At 38.6% G+C, this 16,245-nt stretch overlaps 1 protein-coding gene across 7 annotated transcripts in view; it reads right to left on the minus strand.

The window, feature by feature from the left end:
* The window catches only part of LOC136764329 (transcription factor COE3), a 135,706-nt gene that overhangs the window by 24,294 nt on the left and 95,167 nt on the right, over positions 1-16,245 (minus strand). For 4 of the 7 annotated variants that reach the window (XR_010821180.1, XR_010821178.1, XM_066718295.1 and 1 more), the window contains exons 9-11: positions 14,422-14,555; positions 13,602-13,728; positions 2,371-2,459 (exon numbers count right to left, since the gene is read on the minus strand). Coding sequence is in view for 4 of the 7 variants with exons in the window: in XM_066718295.1 (XP_066574392.1) it covers positions 2,371-2,459; positions 13,602-13,728; positions 14,422-14,555 (350 nt within the window). In the remaining 3 variants the exon portion in view is untranslated. The remainder of the gene's footprint in view (positions 1-2,370; positions 2,460-13,601; positions 13,729-14,421; positions 14,556-16,245) is intronic. The other 3 variants (XR_010821179.1, XM_066718296.1, XM_066718294.1) reach the window with 1 other exon arrangement.

A 16,245-nucleotide genomic window follows, 5' to 3' on the forward strand; every position in this document is an offset into this window, starting at 1 on the left:
AAACGGTGCTTGCTCCTTGAATACAGACTTTTCTAACACACACACACACACACACAAAAATAGATAAAAAGAGATCATAACCTCAGTCTCACATATACCTAGATGATAAAATGAACTGTGATTTAAAAAAGGGGGCAAAATACATTTTTGGAAATTATATAAATCTTAATTCGGGTCACTAATATCCTTTTATAGGTTCTTTTTTTTTTCATGTACTCACTTTTTGTGCCCTTTACACAGCCGTGATTCAGTTACATGAAACAGGCTTAAAATATCACTGTGTGAGCACCTTTTTATCTTCCCCCTTTTGAAAATCATGCTAAAAAAGGGTCTTAAGTTTGCACCACATATCTGTAAATGTGAAAATAACTAGTTTACAGTGGCATTTTATGTTGTTTAGATTGTATGTTAAACTTGTTTTGTATAAATGCATTTCTTTCTTTATTTATTTACCTGTTTTGCTTTGAACAGAAACTGGGTCACCGTACCAGTCAGGTTTGGTAAAGCAATGACTACAAAGTGACAACAGCTCTGTTTCAGTTCTCTGGGCTCTACATACTCAAAATAAAAAGAAATCAAAAAGAAAGCATACAAATATATATGTATCAAAGGAAATGGTGCTTCTCAGATATGGAAGCATGTCAAGATTTTTTTTGTTGTTTGTAGTTTAATAAAAAAAAAAGAAAAATACAAATTCCCTATTGAGATTTCTTTTGAATATGTAAAAATATAGAGAAACTGAAAGAACAGATAAGAATGTGCTTGCCTGCCACAAATCGAAGCATCAAAGCAGCCAGACAATGTATGTTCACTATTAGTATCAATTTACAAATAAACTGCTTTTTTGGTGGATGGATCTTAGATGTCAGAATTTGATAAATGGGTTCAATTTGGCAGCTGTTTTAAACTGTCAGTCCCCATCTGATTGTATCCCCTCCTACAGCAGTTCTCTGCCCAAAGGAATTACACTCACTTAGCCAGCGTGGTTTTTAGGGGAAAATAATCTTTTCATACTAACTAGGCAGCAAAGCGCCGTGGGCAAATTGTGGGAGACTTTGTTGTATACCCACAGAGTGTGTAAGTGTGAGTGCGCGTGCACGTATGCGGGTCTGTGTGTGTGTGTGTGTAGGTACGTATGCCTGCTTGTTTGATGTTTCGATTTGTCTTTTTCTCCTTCTCTATTGTTCTAGGTTTGTTGTTGTCTAAAATAACACCAACTTAATACTCTGTAGAAATGACGGGAATAAATAAATATACCAATAACATAAAACAACAAAAACTGAATGGCAACTTAAAACTTTGAGTCTGACTCTGTGAAACAGTCTACAAAATAATAAGCCCTATAAGTTATGACCTATTTAAAGATTGTTGTTTTTCACAGACTGATTTAATTTATATAGTGACTCAGGTGTTGTACAAATATACCATCTATAGCCAGCTCAAGCAAACGGCTTTCTGAGTGTGCATGCGCATATGGTTACAGTGCCCTGATTCAGGTTGGGTTTGGTATACATTTTGAATGCCTGACGTTGAGTTTAACTGGTTAGACTATGGGTTTTCAAATGTGTATGTGAGAAAGTAAAGGAGATTTGTCTTTGTGTGGCAATGCCATTAACCACCACGTACTCTTTGACTTATTAAACTTTGTTTGATTGTGTAAGAACTCTCTGATTTGTGTGAAGGAAGGCTAATGTACAAAACAACCTACATTGGTAGATACTGAGTAAAGGGCTGTATGTACATTTATTAGAGTTACTGTAACATATTTATAGTGTATCTTCTCATTCAAAATGGCTGCAAAAATAATTAAATAAGCATTCAATTATTTTAATCTGAAAAATTGCCAAATTTAATAAAGTGTAATCTATTTTTTGGTATTACAAATGAGTAAATAATTTACAAACATTGGAAAATCAGGCCCTAAATGCATCCCATAATCAAAACAAAACTCTTCAGAGAAACTTCTGTTGGTAAACATTATTTTTAGAAAATAATCCTTAGCTTCTATCTCAGTTTCATTCAAAAACCTCAGAGCTTTTTGTACTCCACTTATAAATATTCTCATATATATTGACAATACGCATAACAAAAAATAAATGATACCAAGTATAATGGGTGAATGACTTTTGCATTTTAGTTTAAATGCCTTTTATGAAATGCTATTAGTAGATTGATACAGGGAAACTTGGTCCTTTAATGATTGTTCCTCGAATGCGTTTGTGATTTATTTCTTTTTGCTATAGATTCCTGTGAAATCTGTTCTTTTTACTTTTTAATCCAAAGCCATTAATGTAGCAAAAACGCATTGATATTATCATCAGTCGGAGCTTTCATTTATTCTCTAATCACCACTTGTTCTTATATCCTCACCTTGGGTAACCTCTCGGGGTCTCCTGGATGCCTAGGAATGACTTTCTGTAGCCGCTGGAAACCATAGTCGATAGTGGGCTCATTCAAGGCTGAAAAAGTAAAAGATACAAAAGATTAATTCCCCTGGAACCATTAGCATGATGATATTAACTATGGACCCACTGAAGGAAGGGTATATATATGTGACTCTGGAGTCTCGTTTTAAAGACAAGTTGAACACCTGGGAGCCCAGTAGAAATGGGGTTGTCACAGAAAGGAGGAGGCAAGAAAAAGCAAGACCAGAGAGAGAGAGAGAGCAGACCAACAACCAGATAGTAGTTATTAGGGGAACAGCCCTGCCCCACAATAAGATGAGGTTCAACTGCAGGTTTGGTCATCAGTCCACAGATTTGCAGTACTTTTATAGAAAAACATTAAAAGCCAATGAAAACAAATGTCAATGGACTTCTCACTAATAAACCAGTCCATTCTCTACTTGTTGGTAATTAAACAGGTATTTGTGAAATGCTAACAAAGTATAGCGCAATAAGAAAACAATATCTGAATAACTGCATTGTGGTTAAACACTGACTTTGGAATAGATGTTTCTGATGATGTTTCTCATTTACATACAATTGTTGAGCCTAGTCCATTCCCACAAAGTGGTAGTACTATTCGTATCTGTAATAGTAGTAGTACTAGTAGTAGCAGTGTATAAGCCCTAAACAATGACTTATAAACATAATTCATAAGAAAGACATAATAAAAACACCCTAGGTAATGAATTTGTCCATGCTTAGGAACGTACATAATGTTTTAGATGCCAAAACACCTTCTTCAATTTATTCATGCAATACAATAAGAGAGGACACTGTATTGAAATTGGCATAGAAACAGTTAAGTCAGTCATGTAAAATCTCCTGACACGCAAGCGAGGCAACTGCAGTAACAGGAAGTACATCAAACTAGATTCTAGTATCGTGCATTACATCTCACTGATTGGATATTTGATCTGTATGTTTTCTTGTTTTTTTTAGTTCTGTTTTGTTTTTTACAAATAATCACAGCAGTCTTTCATTCATTCTCTTATGAGATGTAAAATGTGAATGTTTTCCTTAAATATATATTTAACGGTTTGTCTATTTTTGTACTTAGTAAAAAAATTTACTTAGCTACTTAATTACTAATGCATCTTGTATTCAGTTTTAACAGGACAGTGCTGCCATATCCCCCAACACTAATTCTCTCACGATGTCTGTGCCCCTTCTCCACCTCCTCCATTGCTGAACTGTGGGCATGTTGAGGTTAAAGCTTCAGCATCACGGCTCATTGTCTGTCAGGCTCTTGGCTTCTGCCCCCCCCCTCACAGTGTTGACACGTTCCCTTATATTAAGTGCCTGGCGAGACTTTTAGTGAGCTACCTTAAGGGTGCCCAACAGTATCACTTTGAGAAATTGTTTCAGACTAATTTGATTCTCCTCCCCTCCACCCCTTTTCTTGCCATTCCATTCAATGCACGGCAGTATAGCATGCCTACAATTTCCTTTTTTCCCCTCCTTCTTTTTATGCAAAAAAACAGAAACGAGTTAAAGAAATTTCTCCATAATCAAGCCCATTAATCATAAAAGGCTGTCAAATTTGACTTTGGGGACAATTTGTCAGCCTGCTTGCCCACTCTGCTTTTGTCACACGTGCCTCTTGTATTCTATAAGGATGATTGACACTCCAAATACCAGGGAGTAGAATAGCTAGTTTACGCTAATATGCATAACTGGCGGTTTCATGAATAAGAATAAGGGCGCACCGGCAAATCTGCCTTTTGAAAGCATGCGGTTGCGTGTCGCGATGCCAAATAGATGTTATTACTGCTATAACAATATTTGTTTTCTTTCCTGAAATGGGCCTGCGAGCTGCTAAATCAAATTTGTTTAAGCTCGTTTGTACAGAGGAGAAGAAAAGGGCTTTGAGCCTCCCTATATTGTAGCGTGTCTTACTGTGGCCTCCAGGTGAACACAGAAGGTTCTCAGAGGTTAACTGTTCAAGACTAACCCAGACAGATGGATTCCTTGCTGACTGGGCCGGTGGCTGCAGATCTCAAACAGCACTGGATTGTTTTTGTTGTTGTTGTTGTTGTTTGTTTGGTTTATTTTCCCTTTCACAGAATATATTCTAAATGTCACTTCATTTCCTTTACCAGTGCTGTTCCAGGCTCGGTTTCAAGATTTGAAACGTATGGAATATGACACTGAAATTGATTGGAGAACAATAATGTTGTTTTCGCATCTCAAACGCTGCCCTGGGTTGATGGAAGAAGCCCGGCCTTGTCAATACGGAAAAAATGGAGAGTGGACTGCAGGTTCTTTGTGTTGTGAAGTCTCAATAAAGTGAGAACGCAGGAGTAGCCTGGGATACCCTGAAGGAATACAGCAACTAATGGAATAGTGTAGATGCAATATACATTTCCACTAGTCTTTAAAAAGACCTGTCAAGGGAAAGATGACCAAATGTCTCTTTAAGATAAATACATATTTTTGCTAGGGGTAATTTATTATATTTTTTTCGGCGTATCGTGTTATTCCACACAGGAGAATAAACAGAGCTCTCGAAGGCTGGCTCACTCTGTGCCTGCACTGTGCCGGCTCTGGAAGGGGAGGTGCGAGAGTTAACTCCCCGCCGCTTCTCCAGGCAGGGGCTCTGATTACTGAGTGGAGCTGAGTAACTTCCGCGCTGAGTAATTTCCACCGCTCTGTAAACGGCAGAGAGAAAGGCAAGCCGCGGTTCTTGGGGAGCCTGGGCTTTTCATTTTAATAAACCTCGCAACGGGGTGTGCGGCTCAGCCATCCTTCCTAAATTGCAGAAGACACTGCGCCTTAAATTAAACCCATTACTTCTCCTTATTAAAACTCACCTGAACTCCGACCCCCGCTCCCCATTGGCTGTTGCTCCCCTCACCACGTAGCCAATCAATACAATCCCTCCTTCTAAAGAGCCCGGGTAATTGGAGAATGGGAGTGCGCAACTGAACTCTGACCTCCAATGCATTACACGGCTGATATGAAGATAGATTGCCTGATTTAGTGTAAACATATGCTCCAATTCCAGCCATCAGCGCCACTTTCTCCATCGTAATTTGTATTGATTTTCGGCCATCTTCGCATTCTGCTGAACGTGTGATTAGACGGGGAAAGATAATGTAGTTCACTTGAAAGTGTGTGTGAGGGAGCATGTGTGTGTATTCTTTTTCTCTGCTGCCAAGGTGATTACACAGTCTACTTGGGTCTACAGTTACAAATAGAAAACCACGAGCTGGGGAAAGCTAGGAGGGGGGCAAGACACTAGCAAATGCGATTTCTATTGACACACTAAACACAGCCATAGCAGACTTCGAGTACAATAAAAAAAATATATGACTCACAGCAGGACTGAGGGAGGACGTCAAGTGCTAGATGAGACTTAAAGATGTCTTGGAGTTGTGTGGTCAAATAATTAAAGGCTGACAAACTTTCTTATGCACGTTAACATTCTCTATGTTTTCAATCAGTGCTTGTACCTCCTCTCCAAATATTGCTTACACACACAATCTAATTTAAGATCTGTACTTAATATCAGGTTTGGACACTGTTTGCCTTAATCCCAGCCTCAGCACCATGTGGCATTTAGTCCAGGAGGTGTGCTTGAGGTTGTCATTAATATTTCACACAGCTGTTGAAGAGAGTTAGGCAGATGATCCTAATGTTGAATCCATTGTTCAGATTCATCCCACATACTTTCAAGTGGATCTGTATCCTCATACACATGTGATGTGATGACAGACCATGTACTACTATTACATCTACAGAGATTGATGGACATCTTTGAAAAGCATTATACAACGTCCTTGCAGTAGACACTGGTTACACTGGTTTCTTAAAGAACAAAGAAAAATGTTGATAAAACAAGTTAAATACGTGGGGAATTCACTTTGTTATTCACAAGGGCTGCAGTATGCTTTTTCCTTTAATTCTTTTTTCTTCTCTATAGTTTTCCCTAGTGCTCTTTACCTTCAAAGTTATCCCCACAAGCACCCCGTGTGGCTTTCATAAATGGGAGGGCATTATCAGTTGTATCAGCTGGAGCCTGACAAGGTTGGTATGAAGTCATTGAGTATGTCTGCTGAAAACCTCACGCCTTTAAACACGCACAGTGACGTGCGTAAGACATAAATGCACCGCATCGATCCACCTCGGCGCTCTCGCCACGTTTCACACCCATAACACACACATGAGCACACGCACGTACACAGACACACAAAAACAACCGCACACTCAGAAAATTAAAAATTTCAAAGCTAGAAGCCTAATCAATCATATGGCCCCGCCACCCTTCCCCACCCCCAAAATCAATGCTCATAGAAATTTCATGAACTTTAAACTGTGATTGACAGACAGCGCCAACTGAGACAAAGCGCGCTGCTTCCATCAGACTAAGACCCATTAGAGAAGATAAAGAGGTACGACCGAGGCAGCTCAATGAGAGCCCTTCGCAAAGAGCCCCATTTAATTAAGAGAGACAACCTTCTATATTTCGTCATTCCCTTCTGAAAGTTTATCTCAATTATCTATACTTCACATTTAGCAGAAAATTTGTTTGTTGGCAGTAACTGTTGAGTCCAACATCCATGCAGAGCAAAACTGGAGAGTCTTTTTTTCAATAAATACCACCTTTGGAAAAATAAATACCTAAAATAGCAAAATGCGAACTATGACAATATCTACCAATCTCAATATGCAGCAGGTTCTTTTTCAGTGTATCCCAAATATAACAAATCTGCCTCTAATACACAACATAAACTGTATCGCAAGTCAGAACTGCCCGTGTAAAGTAAACATATCCCGGTGTACATATCTAAAAAATATATAGTTCTCTCCGAGGCAGACATGTTAATATTCTCTTTGACAGCGAAGTTGTCATGCTTTGTTGAAGAGATGAGCGCTTTGATGAAGCCGTGTCTTGCAGTTTGCCGCGCACAAACAATGGCGCTGCCTGCTTTAATAAAGGCATCTGTCGTTAGGTAAGAGTTTCAGTGAAGGCGCTCAGGGCTGTTGCATACAATACTCCCATGGTGGGGTCATCAGTTGAAGCGTATGTCCTAGATTTGTCACTCAGCTTAATCAAGATGCAACAGATACAATTAACTGAGAAATAAATAACATGAATGACTGCATTACACATCCCAATGCAGCTGATGAGGGCCCTAATCAAGGGATTACATTATCCCTAGTCTCTGCTGACAAAGTGAAGGCAACTGAGAGGCAGCACTGCTACAGTTACTATTTTTAATATTTTTCACATCGCTGATTGAGGTATTCACTGAAGTCCAGCAGGATAATCAGGATCTAATGCTGCCTTTATACTGTGCTGCACATAATACCAGATAACAGAGTTTAGACAAGAGGGAATTGGGCACCTTGGCGAGGGTTGCACTACTTATTATGAAGGATCATGGTTAACGTGGTCTTGAAGTTCTACACTGGCTAATTCAACACATCAGCTGCGTTTTAACTTGAGCAACTAAAGCAAACCCCTTACCAGAAACAGGAAGATCCAACACTAACAAGTCATTCATTTTAATTCATACGTTATTAATTGTTTTATCCCTAGTACAAAAAATAACACATTTTTGAATGTCCTCTCAATAAAATCTCATCATTCATCATAAGACACTTGAAACTCAGTGCTTAGGTTTATAGTTGATTATAAAAAAAATAAAACTGTTATTCAATATATCGTACAAGTGTGCACAAGCTAACAAGTACCATATGGTCTCACGAACGATGGAACAAACCAGATAATTGTTTCATACAGTAGGAATGGGAAAACAGCCTTGAATTCCCCCAGATGTAAGTTATGGAAATGCCTTTTTAGAAAAACATTATCCATAACCTAATTTAATCACTAAGACCTCGTTTCCACTAGCCACTTTGAGGTGCACCTCAGCCAGAGCAGCTGGTTTAAGGGCGTTTCCACTGACACTGAAATGTACCAAACTGGACTGCTGCCGATGATGTCATCGTTTTGTCCCAGCTGGTCCAGGGAAAGTATTTTCACACAGCATGGCTAGGCAGAGTCAGTGTTTTGAAATGTATCAAGTAAAACCAAAGAACAAAATAGCAGATAGATAAGCAAGACATTTGAAGTAGAGGCCCATTTAACATGGAGAGGAAATGAAAGCACTTTAAACAATACTGTGGGTAGCCTTTTGAACCATATTCAGATTTAAAGTTGTATTTAATTAATGTTGTAACTGATCCTGTGTCAGCTGCTGATCAACAGGATAGCAAAGTGATTTTTTTTAAGTGTAATGATAATTAAACAAATAATTAATCAAATAAAAAAGTTTTGGACTGTTTCTGGTATTATGTTGTGCTTAAACACACCCTATTATTTTGTATTATCCTGATCTGTTTATTTACTTAAATTATGTTGGTTTTCCTCTAATGCAATTCAAAAGCTCGTAATTTAAATTATGTGGTTTCAGTTTTACAGTCACATATATAAAAAAGACTCTTACAATCCCATCAGTTCCCATTTGTATTTCTTTTCTACAGTTATAGGTGTTATATACTTGTGATTGATGTATATGGTTTTGCAGTTACAAATCCACCAGTTCTTTCAGTTTTCAGTTCAGCTTTTTATAATACAGTATCCCAGTGCTGTATAAACACACTTGTATCTGTTCTACTTGTTTCCAAACTGCACCTCTACTGAACCTCTTGTGTGTACGTTTTGTGTTTTGTGTCTTTTTTATGTTTTTCATTATGTTTTGGCTGTGCTCATGTAAATATAACATTCCCAAATACAACCTGTCCAAAATTCCTTAGTTTGTTCTTTTGTTACAATAAGAATTGTTATTTAACAGACTCAGCTCTGTAATTCTAGTGCAGTGCATAACTGCTGAGAGAATTTGAGGCAAACAAAATCCAGTGTTGTGACAAAATAATAATAAAAATACAGCGAACTAATTAGATGGAAATTATACATAATCTTAAATACTTTCAACACTGCCTCAATACATCTAGGGACAGCTGCTGAGAAAATGCAGTAGAAACTCAGACAGCCATCTTTAGCTGCACCTCAAAGTTACTAGTGTAATCAAGGCATTAGTCATGATGTTTGCAGAAAATATAAAGAGGGTAAGTATTTTTTAGAGAGCTAAAGTGGAGCCAAGACCATACACTACATAGAAGACATCCAAGCTGTCATGTATGGTGGCTCTAGGAAGTATTCACCCCCTTGGACTTTTTCACATTTTGCTGCTTAACAACCTGACATTTTGATTAATTTAAATGGGATTTGTTTTCCTTTGATTTGAACAACCTACTTAACACTTTGAAGAGGCAAGAGAATTGTTGTTGTGAAACAACAGTTAATGTTGTTAGAGATTCACCCCCTGAATCAATACTTTGATGCCATATACCTTCCACTTCTTAATGATGGACTTGACTGTGCTCAATTCAATTCAATGGCTTTGAAATCTTTTCATACCCGTCCCCTGATCTGTGCCTTTCCACAACTTTATCCCAGAGTTGTTTTGAAAGCGCCTTGGTAGTAGCTTTGATTTGAATGCACTACCCAACTGTAGGACCTTACAGAGACAGTTGTATTTAATCTGAAAAAATGTGAACCGCTTTTACTGCACACAGATGGACTCCATTCAATTTATTGTGTGGATTCTGAAGGCAATTGGTTGCACCTGAGCTTTGTCACGGCAAAGAGCATGAATACTTCCCTAATGAACACTTTTCAGGTTTTTATTTTTAATTGATTTGTTTTTTCACCCCACGTGTTTCCCACATTGAAAGTGTGGAGTGGGTTGTGCAAATCAAAGGGGGGGATTCCATTTCAATGCATCAAAATTTGACAAAAACATGTGAAAAAGTCCAAGTGGAGTGAACACTTCCTATAGCCACGGTACATGTATGGTATTGAGGGTCCTCCTACATGATCCTACACTTGCAAAGGTTTATGTACAGATGTGCCTACTATTCCCAGTCCAGAACTAATTAAATGTAATTTCTGTGTGTTCCTACTGTATAGTCCTCACTTCTGCATGAGTTTTTAAAAGGTGGTCTGGATTTATTATTCAACTGATCGGCTTTGCTTGAGAACAAATAAAGTTATCCTTTATCTTTACAACATTAATGTATTAGCTTAGTTGCATTTATTTTGAATTAATACTGTTTGTTCTTTAGGGCCCGGTGAATTTTCATGAGAACCAGCTCAATAACTCAGGTGTTTATTTGTTTTTTGAGGCTAGTACTAATTGCTTGTGCATTCCTCCTGTGTCTTAATTTTGGTTTGTGAAAACAGCTGTGCTTAGTGTTGTATCCACAAAATGAAACGCTTTCAAGACTTTTGGACACTATTTAGCCATAATGTTCTCTAAACTTCTACTCCACCCTTCCTCCTATACTATACCATATCTTTAGCACATCTGCAGTTATGGAGCCACTCCAGCTAGTGTCCAAAACATCTGGAACTCACAATCCCACTGTCCTTGCCAATGGGATTGTTAGAAATTCTAATAAACACACCCAAAAATCCTTCTAAATGTTGCTTTATCTGCTTATTTCAGACTTAAACTATGCTAGGAAGCTGAACATCTCATTTTAATTCTGTTTGCCAGTAAAAAAAAAATCACCTCTCTGAAAGGAAACATCCTTAATCTTCCATGGGAGAATGAGTGCCACTGCACAATGGCAATGGCCAACACAACTTTTGTGTTTGATTTTTCTGTCAGATTTTTTACAGTTCCTGTCCTTCATCTGGACCAGCAGTAACAGAATTGTCCAGCAGGGTGACAAATTCTCTCTCTTTTGCTTTCTACCCTTTCTACTCCTTGACATGGTCTTTCTTCTTATCTCTCAGACTTTTTAAATGGTTAATGGTTCAGTTGCTGAAACTGATTTATAAGGCCATCTTTTCGTAAATATTGATAATAAGGTATTAGTCACACTGTTCCATGCCTTGCCTCTAAAAAGAGACTATACTCTGATATCCGTCTTTCTACCTGTCCTACTTCAGTGCAAACCAGTTCTTGCATTAGAGCTCACAATATGTACTTTTAAAGAAACGTGAGAAACTGTCCTCAAAATCACAACAGTAGTAATAATAATAATCATAATAATAATAATAAGTACAATGGGAATCTATGTGAAAGAGTGGTTTTGATTCTATCAGACAGACTCAGGGCTTGTAAAACGACGATCAATGTGGCAAGCAGGGTGAAGGGATCAATGGCGGCTGAATTATTGCAGCATTCTGCCACTGATTTTCCGAGAGCTGTGTTTTCCCAGGAAAGTCAATACCTCCCGGCTCCTCTCATTAATTTGTCCATAAATTTAAGCAGCAGCAGAAGGAGGGGCAACTGGGGCGAGAAAAGCAGTCAGACACAGGAGGCCAGGGAGGGAGCTGCAGTCCTATCAGTGCTGACAGGGGTACAGCATGTGGGGGGTTTACCTTCACGGAGGACACAATTTCAGGAATGCGAGTTAGCAAAATGTGAATATTTTCCGTTCTGTGCTACATTGCTTTTTGATTCTGGGAGAGGGATTCAGATGGGGGAGAAATTAATTACGCTTTAGTAGCTTGTATAGGAAATATCTGGAACAATAATGGGAATATGCTCTAAAAGTATTCAAATCATATTAGTGCCAAAAAGATAACTCTTAACTAGACATATCACTGTTCTTAATGTAGGGTGCCATTATAATAAAAATATGACTGTGTTAATTTCATGTTTTTTTTAATATATTGGTGTGCAATCATTTTCTGTCTATGTGTTTGATTATACTTCTTGAACAGGCACGATTATTTCTTACGTTTGACATTAACTTAAAAAAGCTACTGCAAAATGTCCATTTGAATTCTTACAAAAACAGTCTTTTGTGATTTATAGCACTATATGCCATTTCCTTAAAAATACAAATCTTTATCCCTCATTATAATAGCAGGTACAAAAAACCTGATAAACTGAGCTCCACAGGATGCGTTCACACTACACAACAATGTCAGCTATTAGTATTAAAGAGACTGTGCACTACTGGGGAAAGGCGTTTGGTCTATTGTAGGACTGTCTCCCTGTGCTGCATATACAAGTGCATGAATGAGGCTTGCTTTTATAGAGAGAAAAAAATGGTTAGATAAACCCTTATGTTTAATAGAAAGCCTTAACAAAATCATTTCTTTTATGCTGAACACAGTGACATTTTGTTATCATGCTAAACAGTCCTGCCCCTGACCTTTTGGATGCTTCAATGGTGGCTATATTATTCAGTCACAAAATTTTGCAAAGAAAGGGCTGATTTGACAAAACGATATGAGTTCCTTATGTCTGACTGAACTGTGGATACATGTTTGTGGGGCGACACAACTGTGATTATCCATCGATAACAAGTGCAAAGTCAATAGCTATAGAACCTCCTGCATAAGGTACAACACAGTCCTGATATTTTTAAAGAAACAGATAGCAAACTCTTACTTCTATCAAAAGCCTTGAGTGGCATTTGTATGTTTTATATTCCACTGCATTTTAATAATTCAAGTTTTGTATCCTTAATAGTTTATGGGCTGTGATACAATAACTTTTTATTATCTTATGTGGGTTTAAATTGTGAAAGTCACTGACAAAATAGGTAAAAATCAAACTGAGACATTTTCATCTGTTGGCTAACAGTTAACAACATAACATCTATGGACATTATCGTATGTATGACCTGATTGTAAACAAATTATTAATTTCCTTTAAAATAGAGCAGAACTGTTTTAGTTTTTCTTATTACGTGTGATAATTCAAATTTAAGGACTGTTTATGCTCCCCAACATATGTAAATCATCACACAGGAATATTTTAATATGTCGCTTTGCTTAAAACACGACTGAATCTGTGCTGTCACTGTGGTTGGAGATCCTGGATTTTAAGGTTTAAAGTTGAGGCCTAAATGTATTCTTGTACCCCAGTTTTGGGGTTGCAAACGGTTTTCACCAGGTTATCAATGCTATTCCATAACGTGCATTTCGCATTACCATGAATGCATAAATATGTAACAACAACAACAACAACAACAACAACAACAGCAAAAAACACTGAGTGGGTTTCCTGCAGCTGCGCTTCACAAGCCAGTGTGTATTTAAGAGGAGAGGAGAGAGAGAAATGTCAACATGAACACGGATCAGGCTTAAGCAGCTTACGCCCGGCAGGCCGGCTGTGTTACCTGTGTAAACAAAGCGTCCCGGTGCTCCTTTGCAGAACTGCTTGGACTTGTACGAGAGTGTGACCTCCACCACGCCAGGGATGTGCCGCGGCGGCGTCTGCACTCGGATGGCGTGGGGCGTGATGAGCTGCAGGGAACATCCCAGACACAGATCAGGCACGGCTAGGACCACATGCGCAAACGCCATTGAAAACAGGGCACAGATGTACAGGCAGGTGAAGAAATGGTTTGGGAAGTTCACACACTCTGCCTGAGCTGGAGGTGAGCACCAGAGGGGCCAGGACTCTCCAGGACTCTCAGGGGCCGGTGACTAAACATTGTGCTTATTTTAATATTTAATCAATCCACAGCTTGGTACTGGAAACCCTGATGTGCTCCAGGGATAAAAATCAATATGATCTTGGCGATTGCTGTCTTAAATGAGGGGGGGATTTATGCCCACTCTGGGGAGGTGGGGGATTTGCAAGAGAGATTTTCTTTTGACCACAGCTGCCTGAGAGCAACCAGCCATTGGAATCTGTTTGTTTTATTCCCTATGAACATTGTCGGGATCAATCTCGGTTTTTTGGTTGCAGCCGAGATCTTTAATTCAGGAGATCACGATCACAAGAGCAGCAACTGTCTGTTCACACGTTTGTTCTCACCTGGGTGTTGTCCTGCTCATAACCGAGATGCTAAAATGATGGGATAGGACACCACCCCTGTAGATGATTGTGGTAAAGCAAGTCGTACAGTGGTGATAGCTTTATCGAAAAAGTAGAATATACAAGCCCGTAAATGGACGTCTCCAAGTGTCAGACGCCCTCAGTGACACACTCACCTCACTCCACACCAGCATGGTGCCGAAAACTACTTGCAGGCCATCAAAGAAGTTGTCCCCGATGACGATGACAGTGGCCCCCCCGGTCGTCCAGCCCTCGCTGGGGCTGATGGCCTTGATGCAGGGGGTAGCTGCTTCGGAAAGACAAGGAAAGGAAACAGTTCACCAGAGACAAAATGGCACCAAGGCCCGTGAAGGCAGTCTAGTCCTGGAATACATACAATGAGCCGCAATGAGAATAAAGCAAACAAGGACAGAGCACAGAGAGAATGGTTTTGGTTGAGGAAAAACAGTCCGTTGAGGATACACAACCCAAAAGGTACATATAACTCCAATATGAATGTACATCTATATATGCAGATTAAGACTACTAATCATATAAGCATTAATAGTATTAGTAATCATACAACTGAGAAGTACCAACAGTAGAAACTGTATTCTCTTTTAATGTTTTTTTTTTGGTTGTTTGTTTTTCATGAACAGTTTAGTGGTGTCTAAACAGATCACGTCAAGTAAAATGCAGCTGGAGTGACAGGGAGAAATTACATATGTATTAACATTTTTTTACTGGAATTCAATAAAAGGCAATAAAACGTGTTAGTTCTCCTGTACGGTGGAGAATCAATACTGCTCTTCAACATCTAATTCAAGTCCAGTATTGTATTCCAATAACTTAAGTCTCAGTGATTCTGATTTTGGCAAACCTTACTCATGTGAAGCATATGTCTGCAATGACTCTGGGAGAAAAAAAAAAAACATCAAAAAGGAGAAAGTTCACTCTCTGTCAGAAAATCTCCTAGCCACAGGAACCACACATTTCTCCAGGAACGCGGAGACAGACAGGCAGACTGGCCCAGACTCTGATACACATTTACATCTAGATTGATTCAGTCTTGTCTGGAAAAACAACCTTTGACCTCCCGATCTGATAAAACTGAAGGGAACCAGTGACAAGATCATTTAACGGGCCACGGGAAACTTTTGACAATTGATCATTCTCTTTGTTAGGTGCTATCGTTGCACAAATCTATGGGGAATGAGGCACGGAGAAAAAACAGCAAGATCAAATCGGAAATATGTGGATTACGATATAAAATACACTGTCCTGATCTGGAAAGTCTTTCTTTCGTTCTTTTTTTCAAGTACTAAACAAGCTACAGTGGAGGCAAACTCATCTATATGAAAGAAAATGTCTGAAAAAAAAAAAATTGTGGATTTGATGAAAACTACAGTAAATACTTAATCTTTAATTATCCAGTATTGCACCGGTATTTATGCATCCATATAAAGTAAGATTAAGCATTAGAGAATATAAATCTCTTATTTTGTTTCCAGGTTAAATTATATTTCTATTGTAATGCATTAACTGTTACAAGCTTTCTGCTGGGTTACCATGGCCTTAAAGTGAGATTTCATCTACTCAGATGCACAGGTTTTAATACTGATAATGTAGGTTTCATGTGCACTGGTTACAACCATATGAGCATCAGCACAAGATCAGATTAAGTCCTTGTTTTACCACTGTATTTAGCTTGCACTGTAGAAAATGGCTTTTCCCCTTAATCTGCTGAGGTGCTGATTAATAGTCTTTCTGTGCACCAGTAAACACTCCACAAACAGGATTTCAAAATACAACATCTGGGTAAAATAATAATATATCACATCTTTAAATATATTATTATTAATCGAGGGGGGAAATAAATCACTACAACAACAAGAGAGAACAAACCAAAGCTATGAACAGATGTTTCCTCCTTTATCTACTAGGAAAGCAATGCAATCTGCTAGACAAGATGAAAGACTGGGGGATCCACTCAACAGATC

This window comes from Amia ocellicauda, chromosome 12 (genome assembly GCF_036373705.1).
Source record: "Amia ocellicauda isolate fAmiCal2 chromosome 12, fAmiCal2.hap1, whole genome shotgun sequence".
In the NCBI taxonomy this organism is placed as follows: Eukaryota; Metazoa; Chordata; class Actinopteri; order Amiiformes; family Amiidae; genus Amia; species Amia ocellicauda.